General features: G+C 36.5%; 1 protein-coding gene across 4 annotated transcripts in view; it reads left to right on the forward strand.

Moving 5' to 3' along the window:
- The window catches only part of CEP120 (centrosomal protein 120), an 80,811-nt gene that overhangs the window by 7,607 nt on the left and 59,711 nt on the right, over positions 1-13,493 (forward strand). For all 4 annotated transcript variants that reach the window (XM_023197146.1, XM_023197141.1, XM_023197148.1 and 1 more), the window contains one exon: positions 3,101-3,242. In XM_023197146.1, the coding sequence (XP_023052914.1) occupies positions 3,101-3,242 (142 nt within the window). The remainder of the gene's footprint in view (positions 1-3,100; positions 3,243-13,493) is intronic.

Raw genomic sequence — 13,493 nt, forward strand, 5'->3', positions numbered from 1 at the left:
CAGGCTGGTTTCAAACTCCTCACCTCAGGTGATCTGCCTGCCTCAGCCTCCCACAGTGCTGGGATTGCAGGCGTGAGCCACTGCACCCAGTCAGTGTGGCAGTTCTTATGTTTTAGTTTATGAATTAGATTTAGAAAATCTCAACATTTTAATCATTTCCTTGGCCAAGAACTGTCTTTCTCAAAAAACGTCTCTGAACTCACTTGTATCCAAGTTGCTATTTTCAGAAACTTAACATGCCTAGCCCCTGAGCTTTCCTTTTGAAGGTGGTTCATCCTCTTCCAATGTTGCCTGCTTCAGTGAATTGTCGCCACTCCCCTTTCAGTTATACCAGTTAGAAATACAGAAGTCTTCCTTGACATTTTTCCTTTTCCTTCCCCTATAACCACCTATTCCAGTTTTTTCCCTCCTGATCTCTCTGCTATTCTGCTTTTCACTGCTGCCTCTCCAAATTCAGCTGCTATTGTTTCTTGCCTTGGCTAGTATAGTAGCCTCCCTGCTTCCTGCTCTTGCATTCCTTGCATAGCAGTCAGAGCAAGTGAACTTATTGAAACACATTTGATGTTATCCAACCAGTACCTCTCTCTCTGCCCCACTAGTCCCAAGAAAAGGAACTCAGAATCGTCCTGATTGCTGTGATAATAGTGGCTTTTATTATTTAACATGGTGCTCTTTAGGGCTTTTTTTTTTTTTTTTTGAGATGGAGTCTGCCCAGGCTGGAGTGTAGTGGCGCGATCTCAGCCTATTGCAAGCTCCGAGTCCTGGGTTCACGCCATACTTCCGCCCTAGCCTCCTGAGTTGCTGGGACTACAGGTGCCTGCCACCATGCCCGGTTAATTTTTTTTTTTAATTTTTTTTTATTTTTAGTAGAGATGGGGTTTCACCACGTTAGCCAGGATGGTTTCGAACTCCTGACCTCATTATCTGCCTGCCTGGGCCTCCCAAAGTGCTGGGATTCCAGGAGTGAGCCACTGCGCCCAGCCGCTGCTTAGGGCTTTGAGTCTCTTCTGCCCTTTTCGTATGTGACTGCCTTTAGAAACCTCCCTTGCAATGTTTCTGCTTGTCTTGGGTCATAATTTTCTTAAGGGGGAAAAAAAGTTAAAAAATTAAAATAATATCTTCTCTTTTATTTAAAACTCCTTTCTTGATTTGAATCTTAATTGATATTCTGTGAAGAAAAATTTATCTCTTACTAACGTTTTTGCTGCTGATAGCAATGATATTTGCATATGATCAGTCAGCCTAGCCCAAGGTTGGAATAATTTAAACTACAATTTTAAAATGCTTTAAAAGAGGACTTGTTTTCCTCCCATCCTTGGTACTCATTACCTCTCTGCCCCTAAATCTTATCCTGAAAAGGTTTTTCCTTCTTTAGTTTTAGACCCTGGGCCTTGATGGGGCTCTTGATGTTTCTTTTAACCACCTTCTCTCATGTAATGTGCAAGTGTCTAGAAGACACTTCTGCAGTCAGTTGAGTTGCAGAGAAGGTAAATCCTCTTAGGAGGGTATCTGAGGGATGAGGTCTTGCCTCCAAATAGTCTTGGCATTCCTTGTCCCCTTGTCCTTTAGGACAGTTTGTCAAAGTATTTGTAATCAAAGTTAGGGAGAAATGGCTCAGTTATTTAAACCAAATGTTGTATTGCTTATTCTCTCCTGTTTGTCAGCATAAATATTTGAAATTGGATGGTACAATATTTGAAGTTCAAAATAAATTGATTCTCTGTAAATAAATATAAACAGAAAAAAATCCAGATTTATTTTTCTGAGTTATGTAACAGAAAAAGTCATCAATTCTCTGAGTAACTGAAAATCTTTCTTTCAGGCTTATATTCAAAAATATAACATATTTGTCATAAGAAATACATCAACAAGTATTATGCGTTTTTATCTTTAAAAAATTAGGTTGTTGATTTTTATTTAAACCTATGGCCTACTTAATTCTGTTTTACTTATCAAACATGACTTGAATGTAAAATAGCAGTATAGGCATCATTTATTAATGTCTTTATATAACAAAGACAATATAAGCACCATCTACTATATCTTTATATAACAAATTATCAGAGTAAAAAATGCTGTTTCCAAGTATTGAGATGGTGTTCCCACAGACCAGTGATTCCTGCACTAATAATATATGTAGGCATGATATTTTTCAGGTGGTCTTGAGTACTAGAATTTCTGAGGTTGGTCTAGTGGGGATATTCAAATAATTTAGGATGCTTTATTCTGTAAGAAGGATTTTGTTTCAATATTAGTCAAGTACCTGGTTCATAATCCACCACTCTTCCATCAGACCTTGACTTTAGTATTTTGTTAATGCTTTTTATTAACACTAATAAGATTTTCTTTTTTCTTTTTCTTATTTATTTATTTTTTTTGCAACAGGGTCTCTCTCCTGTTGCTCAGTCTGGAGTGCAGTTGTGCGATCATGGCTCATTGCAGCTTCAATTTATCACGCTCAAGCAATCCTCCCATCTCAGCCTCCCAGGTGTGCACCACCATGCCTGGCTAATTTTTCGTATTTTTAGTAGAGACAGACGGGATTTCGCCATGTTGCCCAGGCTGGTCTTGAACTCCTGGACTCAAGTGATGTACCCACCTCGGCCTTCCAAAGTGTTGGGATTACAGGCATGAGCCATCCATCCAAGATTTTCCTTTGCTTATTGATATAAGCAGAACGAAGCAGGTCTATGGCAGAAAGAAAAGGTATACTTTTAAAATGTGAGAAGATAGAGGTTAAGGAATTAGAAAACTGGTAGTTTTTTGTGTTGCTTAAGGGATGGAGTGAGATTGGGGATATAAGGTGCAAGGTAGAAAGAAATATATTATGCTTTCTTCCTTTTAATATTTTACCTCTTGAAGCATAGAAGACAAGCAAAGAAAACAATTTAAACTTCTACATAGTTTTTCCAGAGGAAAATTCAGTTGATGGCTTCCTAAGGAGGATTAATTTGTTCTGAGGAAAATGTGAAAAAACATTGTTTATAGAGGATAAAGTACTGAAAAGCTACAAGAAATTTATTTAGAACCATATAGCATTTCCCAGTATTTTTTTTCCCTTATTAACTAGTAGGTGTTTTGTTATTTTGTTATTCTCTAGGCACCAAAATGGTACCAGTTGCTGAGTAATAAATACACCAAATTCAAGTCTGAGATACAGATAAGTATTGCTTTGGAAACCGATACAAAGGCACCAGTGGATAGCTTTAAAGCAAAGGGGGCTCCCCCTCGAGATGGAAAAGGTTTGTGCATCATCTCTAAAAACATTCTCTGAGAAGTTCCATCTTTGGACTAGAGCTTTAGGAAGGGGGCGTGTTATAGGGAGATATATGCAGGGTATAAACTGTTCATCAGACAAGTGTTGTGACATTGTTACACATGCAGCACTTGTTGCTCTTAGCTCTTGTTTACAAATCTTAGGACATTTTTTTCTTTATTTGTTATGTAATAGAACAAAGCACAATGTTGTATAGTTTTAAAAATTTGCTACTTAGGACAATTTTCTTCCTAGGATGAGTACAGGAAAGCCCAAAATGGTCATGCTGTTCTCTATTTATTAACTCAACTGTAGTTTAACAAAACCTTTATATTTTTTCTTTTTTAATTAATACACTTTATTTTTTAGAGCAGTTTTAGTTTCACAGTAAAATTAAGCAGAGAGAAATGAGAGTTCTCCTATATACTCCCTGTCCCCACGTATTTGCAGCCTGCTTGCTGTCAACATGCCACACCAGAGTAGTGATGCTACAGTGCATGAACATATATCATTCATATCAGTGTCACCCAGGGTCCATAGTTTTACATTGGGTTTCTCTCTTGGTGTTGTACATTCTATGGGTTTTGACAAATGTAAATGACTCGTAGTATCCACTATTGTAGTATCATACAGAGTAGTTTCACTACCCTAAAAATCATCTGTGTTCCTCCTATTCATTCCTCCCTGCTCCCAGCCCCCTTGGCAACTATTGATCTTTTTTACTGTCTCCATAGTTTTGCCTTTTCCCGAATGTCATATCGTTGGAATAATTTCATATATAGCCTTTTCCAGATTGATTTCTTTCCCTTAGTCATAGTGCATGTAAGATTACTTCATGTCTTTGCATGGCTTGATAGCCCATTTCTTTTGAGTGCTGAGTAACAGTCAATTGTCTGGATGTATCACAGTTTATTTTTTCACTCAGCTCCTAAGGGACGTCTTGGTCGCTTCTAACTTTTGGCAATTATAAATAAAGCTACTGTAAACTGCTGTAAACATCTGTGTGCAGGTTCTTATGTGGACAGAAGTTTTCAGTTCATTTGGGTAAATTTCCAGGATTTCAGTCATTGGATCATGTGGTAAGAGTATGTTTAGTTCTGTAAGAAATATCCACACTACTTTCCAAAGTGGCTATGCTATTTGGCATTCCCACCAGCAATGAGTGAGAATTTCTGTTGCTCCATATTCTTACCAGAATTTAGTGGTGTTAGTGTTTTGAATTTTGGCCATTCTACTAGGTATATCATAGTATCTCGTTGTTTTAATTTGCAGTTCCTCAATGACATAGGATGTTGAGCATGTTTGCACATGCTCACCTACTATGTGTATATCTTCTCTGAGGTGTCTGCTCAGGTCTTTGGCCCATTTTTAAATTGGGTTGTTCATTTTCTTGTTGAATTGTAAGAGTTCTTTGTATATTTTGGATAATAGTTCTTTATCAGATATAAATTTTACATATATGTTTTCCCAGTATGTGGCTTAACTTCTCATTCTGTTGACATTGTCTTTCCCAGAGCAGAAGTTTTAAATTTTAATGAAGTCTAGCTTATGAGTTGTTGCATTCATGGATTGTGCCTTTGTAGTTGTATCTGAAAAATCATTGCCCCCACCGAAGGCCATCTAGGTTTCTCCTTTGTTATCTTCTAGGACTTTTATAGTTTTGCAGTTCACATTTAGGTCTGTAATCCTTTCTGAGTTAATTTTTGGAAAGGTCGCAAGGTCTGTGTCTAGATTCACTTTTTGCATATAGATGTCCAATTGTTCCAGCACCATTTGTTGAAAAGACTTTCTTTGCTTCATTGCATTGTCTTTCTCCTTTGTCAAAGATCAGTTGACTTTACTTATGTGAGTCTATTTCTGTTCTCTTTATTATGTTCCATTGATCTGTTTGTCTATTTGTTTGTCAATGCAACACTGTCTTGATGACTGTAGCTTCAAGTAGGACTTGAAGTCAGTGCCAGTCCTCTGACTCTATTCTTTGTCTTCAATATTGAATTGGCTGTTCTGATTCTTTTGCTTCTCCATGTAAACTTAAGAATTAGTTTGTCAGTATCTACAAAATAATTTGCTGGGATTTTTATTGGGATTGTGTTGAATCTGTAGATCAAGTTGGGAAGAACTGACATCTTGACAATATTGAGTCTTCCTGTCTGTGAACATGCACTCCATTTATTTAGTTCTTTGATTTCTTTTATCAGAGTTTTATAGTTTTCTTCATATAGATCTTACATATTTTGTTAGATTTATATCTGAGTTCTTTATTTTTGGGGGTGTTCATGTAAATTTTCTTTGTTCATTGCTGGCATATAAGAAAACTGTTGACTTGTGTATTTGTATCTTGTAACCTTGCTATAATCTTGTGTGTGTGTGTGTGTGTGTGTGTGTTTTGCTTTTTTTTTTTTTTTTTGAGACAGGGTCTCGCTCTGTCACCCAGGCTGGAGTGCAGTGGTGTGATCTTGGCTTACCGTATCCCTGTCTCCCGGGTTCAAGCGATTCTCCTGCCTCAGCTTCCTAGGTAGCTGGGACTACAGGTGTATGCCACCATGCCCAACTAATTTTTGTATTTTAAGTAGAGAGAGGGTTTCACCACATTGGCCAGGCGGGTCTCAAACTACTGACCTCAGGTGATCTGCCTGCCTCAGCCTCCCAAAGTCCTGGGATTATAGGTATAAGCCACCACACCTGGCCTTTTTAAAAATTCTTTTCGTCGTCGTCGTTGATTCTTTCCACAGACTTTGTTCTCTGTGAACAAAGACAATTATAGTTTTTCTTTCCTAATCTGTATACTTTTTCCTTTTCTTTTGTATTAGTAAGGCTCTAAGTATGATGTTGAAAAGGTGTGGTGAGAGGGGACATCCTTGTCTTGTACCTGATCTTGAATGCTTCAGGTTTTTCACCATTAAGTATAATGTTAGCTGCAGGTTTTTAAATATTCTTTATTAATTGAGGAAGTTTCCTTCTAATTCTGGCTTACTGAGAGTTTTTATCATTAATAGATAATGGATTTTGTCAAATACTTTTTCTGCATCTATTGATAAGATTATGTGATTTTGTTTTTCTTCATTAGGCTGTTGATGTGATGGATTACATTAATTGATTTTCAAATGTTGAATCAGTCTTGCATATCTGCGATAAATCCCACTTGATCATGGTGTGTATTTTTCTTTCTAAAAACCTTTTGTAGAGATCGAATCTCCCTATGTTGCCAAGACTGGTCTCGAACTCCTGGGCTCAAGTGATCCTCCCACCCCAGCCTCCCAAAGTGCTGGAATTACAGGTGTGAGCCACCATGCCTGGCCTATAATTCTTTTTATACACTGATGGATTTGATTTGCTAATATTTTGTTGAAGATTTTTGCATTTGTGTTCATGAGAGATATTGGTCTGTATTTTTTGTTTTCTTTATTGTAATGTTTTTGATTTTGGTATTAGGATGATGCTGGCCTCATAGAATGAGTTAGGAAGTATTCTCTATGTTTCTATCTTCTGAAAGAGATTATAGAGAATTGGTATAATTTCTTCCTTAAATGTTTGGTGGAATTCATCAGTGATTTCTAGACCTGGTGCTTTCTGTTTGGGAAGGTTACTGATTATTGACTCAATTTCTTTAATAGATATGGGCCTATTCAGATTGTCTATTTACTCTTGTATGAGTTTTGGCATATTGTTTCTTTCAAGGAATTGGTCTGTTTCATCTAGATTATCAAATTTGTGGGCCTAGACATCTTCGTAGTATTCCTTTATTATTATTTTAATACCCATAGGTGCTATAGTGATCCCATCTTTCATTTCTGATATTGGTAATTTGTATCCTTTCTTTTCCTTTTTTTTTTTTTTCTTTCTTATTGAGCCTGGCTAGAGGCTTATTAATTTTATTTATCTTTTCAGAGAACCAGCTTTTGATTTTGTTAATTTTTCTCTCTTGATTTCCTGTCTTCAGTTCCACTGATTTGCTCTAATTTTTATTATTATCTTCTGCTTACTTGGACCTAATTTGCTCTTCTTTTTCTGGTTTCCTAAGGTGGAAGCTTAGATGTTTGATTTTAGATCTTCTCTTCCAACAAACGTATGCATTTAATGCTGTAAATCTTCCTCTAAGTACTGCTTTCATTGCATGTCACAATTTCTGTGCCCAGCGAAATTTTCCTTCAAAAGTGAAGGAGAAATAAAAACTCTCAAATAAAAATTGTGTCTCACAATTTTTGTTGTGTTTTCATTTTCATTTAGTTCAAGATATTTTAAATTTATCTTGAGATTTTTTTTTTAACCCATGTTTTATTTAGAAGTATGTTGTTTAATCTCCAAGTATTTTGGGATTTTCCAGTTATCTCTGTTACTGATTTCTAGTTTATGTAGCCTGACAGCAGACATGATTACTATTCTTAAATTTGTTCATATGTGTTTTATGGCCCAGAATTGCTCTGTCTTGGTGAACTTTCTATGTAAGCTTGAGAAGAATATGCATTCTGCTGCTGTTGTTTGAAGTGGTCTATAGATATCCATTGCATCCAGTTGATTGATAATGTTGAGTTCAACTATGTCAATGATTTTCTGCCTGCTGGATCTGTCCATTTTTGATAGTGTGTGTTAAAGTCTCCAAGTTGGATTCAACTGTTTCTCCTTGCAGTTCTGTTAGTTTTTGCTGCATGTATTTTGATACTCTGTTAAGTGCATTCACATTAAAAATTATTTTGTCTCTTTGGAGAATTGACTCCTTTATGATCGTGAAATATTCCTCTTTCCCTGTTAACTTTCTTTGGTCTGAAGTCTGTTCTATCTGAAATTGATATAACTCCTACCATTTTCTTTTGATTAGTATAGTTTTTAATCTATATTTGTTTTTATGTTTACAGTGGGTTTCTTGTAGATAACATATAGTTGGATCTTGTTTTTTGATCCACTCTGACAATCTGTTTTTTAACTAGTACATTTAAACTATTGATGTTCAAGGTGATTATTAATATGTTGTGTGAATAACCTTATTTGTTAGTGTTTTGTATTTGTTTCTCTTGTTCCTTAGTCCTGTTTTTGTCTGTTACTCTTTTCCCACATTTGTGGTTTTAATTTTATTTTCTCTTTCTTGCATATCAGTTATACTTTTTTGTTTTTGTTCTTTTTTTACTTTTTTAGTGGTTGCCCTAGAGTTTGCACTATACATTTACAAATTTCAAATAACAGTATACTGCTTTTACTTTGAAGGTCCAGCTTCAGATAGCACTATTCTGCTTCACAGGTTGTTTTAGGTATTTTAAAATAAAATATTACTAATCCCTCCTTTTTGTCCCTTGTATCATTGCTTTCATTTCAGTTACACATCAGCATACACACGCACATGCGTGCACACACACATAATTGAAGAACCTTTTATCTGTTAGATCAATTAAGAATAAAAAACAAAAGTTTTTATTTTACTTTCATTTATTCTCTGATGATGTTCATTTCTTTGTGTAGATCTGAGCTTCTTACCCATGCCATTTTTCTTGTCTGTGAAGAGCTTTTTAATATTTCTTGCACACAGGTCTACTGGCAACGAATGCCCTCAATTTTTATTTGAGAGTTTTTATTTCTTCTTCACTTTTGAAGGATAATTTAACTGGGCACAGAATTCTAGGGTGGTGGTTTTTTTTTTTCCTCTCAACATTGTAAATACTTCACTCTACCCTTCTTGCTTGCATGGCTTCTGAGAAATTGGATGTAATTCTTATCTTTGGTCTCCTAGAAGTAAGATTTTTTTTTTTCCTGTTTGACTTCTTTCAGCATTTTCTCTTTAGCTTTGATTTTCTGATGATGTTTTTATATGGGATGCCTAGCAGCAAGTTTTGTTTTGGCATTGATCCTGCTCAGTGTTCTCTGAGCTTCCTGAATCAGTGGTTTGGTGTGTCATTAATTGGGGGAAATTCTCACTAATTATTGCTTCAAATATTTCTTCTGTTCCTTTCTCTCTTTTTTCTGCTGGTATTCCCAGTCTGTGTTTATTACCCCGTTTTTAGTTATCTCACAGTTCTGAGATGTTCTGTTCTGTTCTGTGTCCCCCCCGCCCCCGGCCCCCCCAGTCTTTTTTCTCTTGATGTTCCTGTTTTGGAAATTCCTATTGTCATATCAAGCTAAGATTCTTTCCTCAGCCTGTGTCCCATCGACTAATGAACCAATTCTCATAGTCATTCATTTCTGTTATAGTATTTTTTTGTCTCTAGCATTTCTTTTTTATTCTTTCTTACACTTGATCATCTTTCTGCTCCCATTATCTCTCTGTTCTTGTATGCTGTCTACTTTTTTTGTTAAATCCTTATAAGGCATATTAATCATAGTTTAAAAATTTTTTTCTGTTTTGATGATTCCAACATTCCTGCCATATGCTTGTTTCGTCTCTTCAAAACTGTGTTTTTTCTTTCTGTTTTTTTTTTTTTTTTTTTCCTTTTAGTATGCCTTGCAATTTTTTGTTGCAAGCCAGACATGATGTATGGGGCAAAAGGAACTGCTATCAGTAGACCTTAGTAATGTAGGGGTCAGGAGTGGGGAAGGGGAAACATTCTATAGACTTATGGTTAGGTCTCAGTCTTTTACTGAGCCTGTGCCTCTTGGGTCTGAACTTCACCATTGCTTCTCAGTTTTTTCTCCCCGTAGATGAGGCAGAGTGTCTGGAGGGGCTGGAGTTGTGTATTCCCTTCCCTTGCATGGAAGACCAGAGGCAGCTGGAGTTGGGTATTTCTCTTCTCCCAGGTCAGTTAAGCTCTGATAGAACCTCAACAGGTTAGGTTTTGGCAAATAGTTTCTCCCAAGGGCAGGTCTTGTTAACAAAAGCAGAATTGTCTTTTCTCTTCCCTATGCCAGAAGAATGAGGGAACTTTTCTCTGATATTCACTCTGAGGACCTGGTAGAGCTCCTGGAGGTAAAAGTCACAAAAGTGTGGGGCTCCCTTGTGACTGGGTCCCCCTAGAGTTTTTATCTCTCAGGCTGGTCCACACCAAGCTAGTAGCAATTCCTCCCAGTTCAGGTTTTCCTACTTCCTGCATTGGCTCTTTCTGTTCCAAAATTGTGATTCTCTGTAGCTTCCTGTCTGTTTCCTTACCTTTTGGGGAGCAGCAGTTTTCCTGAGACCTCACTTCTCTGACAGATCTATGGAGAGTTGTTAATTTTTAGTTTGTCCAGCTTTTTATTTGCTATTAGGGCTAAGTGAAGATTTCTAAGCTCTGTGTGCCAGACTGTATTATTTCTTCCTCAATGTTTTACAGTCCCTATTTTCTTTTTGGTAAAATGATGGAATTGAATGAGATAGTCTCTAAAGTTCTTTCCTACTCTAATATCTTGTGATTCTATCTCTTGTGTAAACTTTTTCTATAGAGGAAGAAGGTGTCTTCTGGAAGTGAGAGAAACGAATAGTGAAATTGAAATCATACAATTGGTATTCTGTGCTTCAGTCATGTTGCATGCAATGTCCTAGACTTATCTGGAAAATAACGTTAATAGCGCTCTTTGTATTGGCACATATATTCTTAGTTCAGTGAATTTATAAATAGTCTTGTTCTAAAAGTTTAATTCTGAGTTGAGAATTACCTTTTGAATTGAGAAGATAATTATAATTCAGTATTTTAACAATAACTTTTCCTCAGTTTCTTCTCTTACCAGTACTTCTTAACTTCCTTTTAGCCTTTTCATCCTCTTCCCAACCTTTACATATTAAAGAACTCTTTTCTCATTCTGTATACACTCTTCCAATGCAATCTTATTTATTTACCAGGCATCAATCATACTCTTCTGTGCCAAAGACCCACCACTTAGGCCTTTGAACCCAAATATCTATTGCCTCCTGGACATCTTCTTTTGGATGACCTCTAGGCACCATGAACCCAATAGATGGTTAAATTGAATTTCAGCAATGTGTTTGCCAAAATGGCATATGTCATAAGTAGTGAAATCAGGATATGAACTTGGAAGTCAGATTCTAGAGCCTTTATTATTTTTTCCCTCAGTGAAAACATATGTTTAAGAATTTGTTTTCCGTTGTGAAATAATCTTCCCCAAAAGTTGGAAGTATGTTATGAAGAAGAATATTTTTCCCTGGACTATTTGAGAGGAATTTACTACCTAATGCACCTGAATATTTGGAGTATTTATTAGAGCATTCTCCTTCATAATCATGGTATATCCATCAGAACTGGGAAATTTACATCAATATATGAACACATGTAACCTTATTACGTTAATGAAATATTGATACATTATTACCACCTAATTTCACTTGAGTTTTGTTTTACCAATTGTCTTTTCCCAATAATTTCTGTTATAGGTAAAGGATTTAGTTTATAATTAGATGTTTACATTGAATTGTTGTATCTGTGTATTCTGAAATAGTTCCTTAATCTTTCCATGACCTTGAAATTTTGAAAATTGCAGGCCAGTTAATTTGTAGATTGTTTCATGACTTGAGTTTGTCTGATGTTAGATTTAGCTTATGCATCTTTGGCAGGAATATCACCGAAGAGATGCCACGTTCTTCCCATTGCATCTTATCAGGTGGTGCACAATTTTGATTTGTCCTATTACTGATGCTAACTTTGATGACTTGATTAAAGTGTTGCGTGTTAGTGTTCTCAACTGTAAACTTGTTCTTTTTTCCTTTGTAATTAATAATTTTTGTGGGGCAGAATTGTGAAATTATGAATATATTCAATTTCTTATTAGACCTTCAATTCGTTTATTTATATCAGTCTGAATTTACAGTTTTCTCTTTTTGTTTAGTGTTTTATAATATTTAACTACCCTTGAATATTTGTCCCAGATTTGGGCAGCCCTTTCAAGTTGCTTTAGTTTGCTTTTGAATGTCTCCATGATTCCTTGAACTTATCAACAAGTATTTTCAGGCACAGCAAGATGTTCCAACCTCATCTTGTGCTTTCCCTGTCTCAGCTCTGGATTCAGCCATTTCTCTAAGGAGCCCTGCTTCCTTTTAGTAAAGAATGATTTTTAGAAGCCAAGATCTAGGTGCTAGGTATGTTAGCTGATATCAAGGTGTCACTGCTCCCAGGCCCTTTCAGTAGACAAAGCAAGGGAATTTGTGCATATATGTGTACACACATTTGTATATATACATATGGTCTTACCTGTTTTGTGCTGCTATGATAGAATACTACAGACTGAGTAATTTATAAAGAACAGAAATTTATTTCTCGCAGTGCTGGAGGCCAGGAAGTTCAAAATCAAAGCACTGGCATCTGGTGAGGGACTTTGTCCTGCATCCTCACATATTGGAAGGCTGAAAAGCAAGAGAGGAACTCTCTCCACCAAGCCCTTTTATAAGAGCGCCTGATCTCATTCATTAGGGAGGAGCTCTCATGGCCTAATCATCTGTTTAAGACCTTATCTCGTAATATCATCACATTGGCCATTAAGTTTCGACACCTGAGTTTTGGAGGGGACACGTTGAAACCATAGCACATATACACCATTTTGCTTATGTTTATCAATATACATTGAACAGGGCCAGGTGCAGTGGTTCACACCTGTTCCAGCACTTTGGGAGGCTGAGGCAGGTGGATCACTTGAGGCCAGGAGTTCGAGACTGGCCTGGCCAACATGGTGAAACCCCTTTTATACTAAAAATACAAAAAATTAGTCTGGCTTGGTGGCACAAGCCTGTAATCTTGGCTACTCAGGAGGCTGAGGCGGCAGAATTGCTTGAACTCCGGGGGGGCAGAGGTTGCAGTTAGCCGAGATCCACTGAAGCCTGGGTGACAGAGCGAGACTCTGTCTCAATTAAAAACAAAAACAAAAAACACCATATATATGTGTATGTATATACGTGATATCTGAATTGATGCTGTTCTATATATATTGAATTCAGATTCAGTATCAGAATTGATGCTCTTCTATATGTGTATATAGATTGATGCTTCAGTATATATATTATCAATTCAGATTGACACCTTCAATTCCATTCCAACACCACAAGATTTATTCTAGTTTTCACCTTCACCCTATTTGTAACACCCTTCCCTGTCAGTGAGAACATGTCATAGTTATTTTAACTTCTAAGCTCTGTCGGCCTTACTATGTAATGGCTACCTTTATTAAAGTGCTTAGTGGGTCAGAGGCTGTGCTAAATGCTTTGCTTTCAGTATTTAATTTGAATTTTCAACAACTCTATAAAAGCTTTCTAGAAAAAAAAATGGAGACTAAAAGAGATGGATATAGTTTCCCTATGCAACAAGTGAAGGACAGAACTGAGATTGGAACCTTG

Source organism: Piliocolobus tephrosceles, chromosome 4, assembly GCF_002776525.5.
Source record: "Piliocolobus tephrosceles isolate RC106 chromosome 4, ASM277652v3, whole genome shotgun sequence".
Taxonomy (NCBI): domain Eukaryota; kingdom Metazoa; phylum Chordata; class Mammalia; order Primates; family Cercopithecidae; genus Piliocolobus; species Piliocolobus tephrosceles.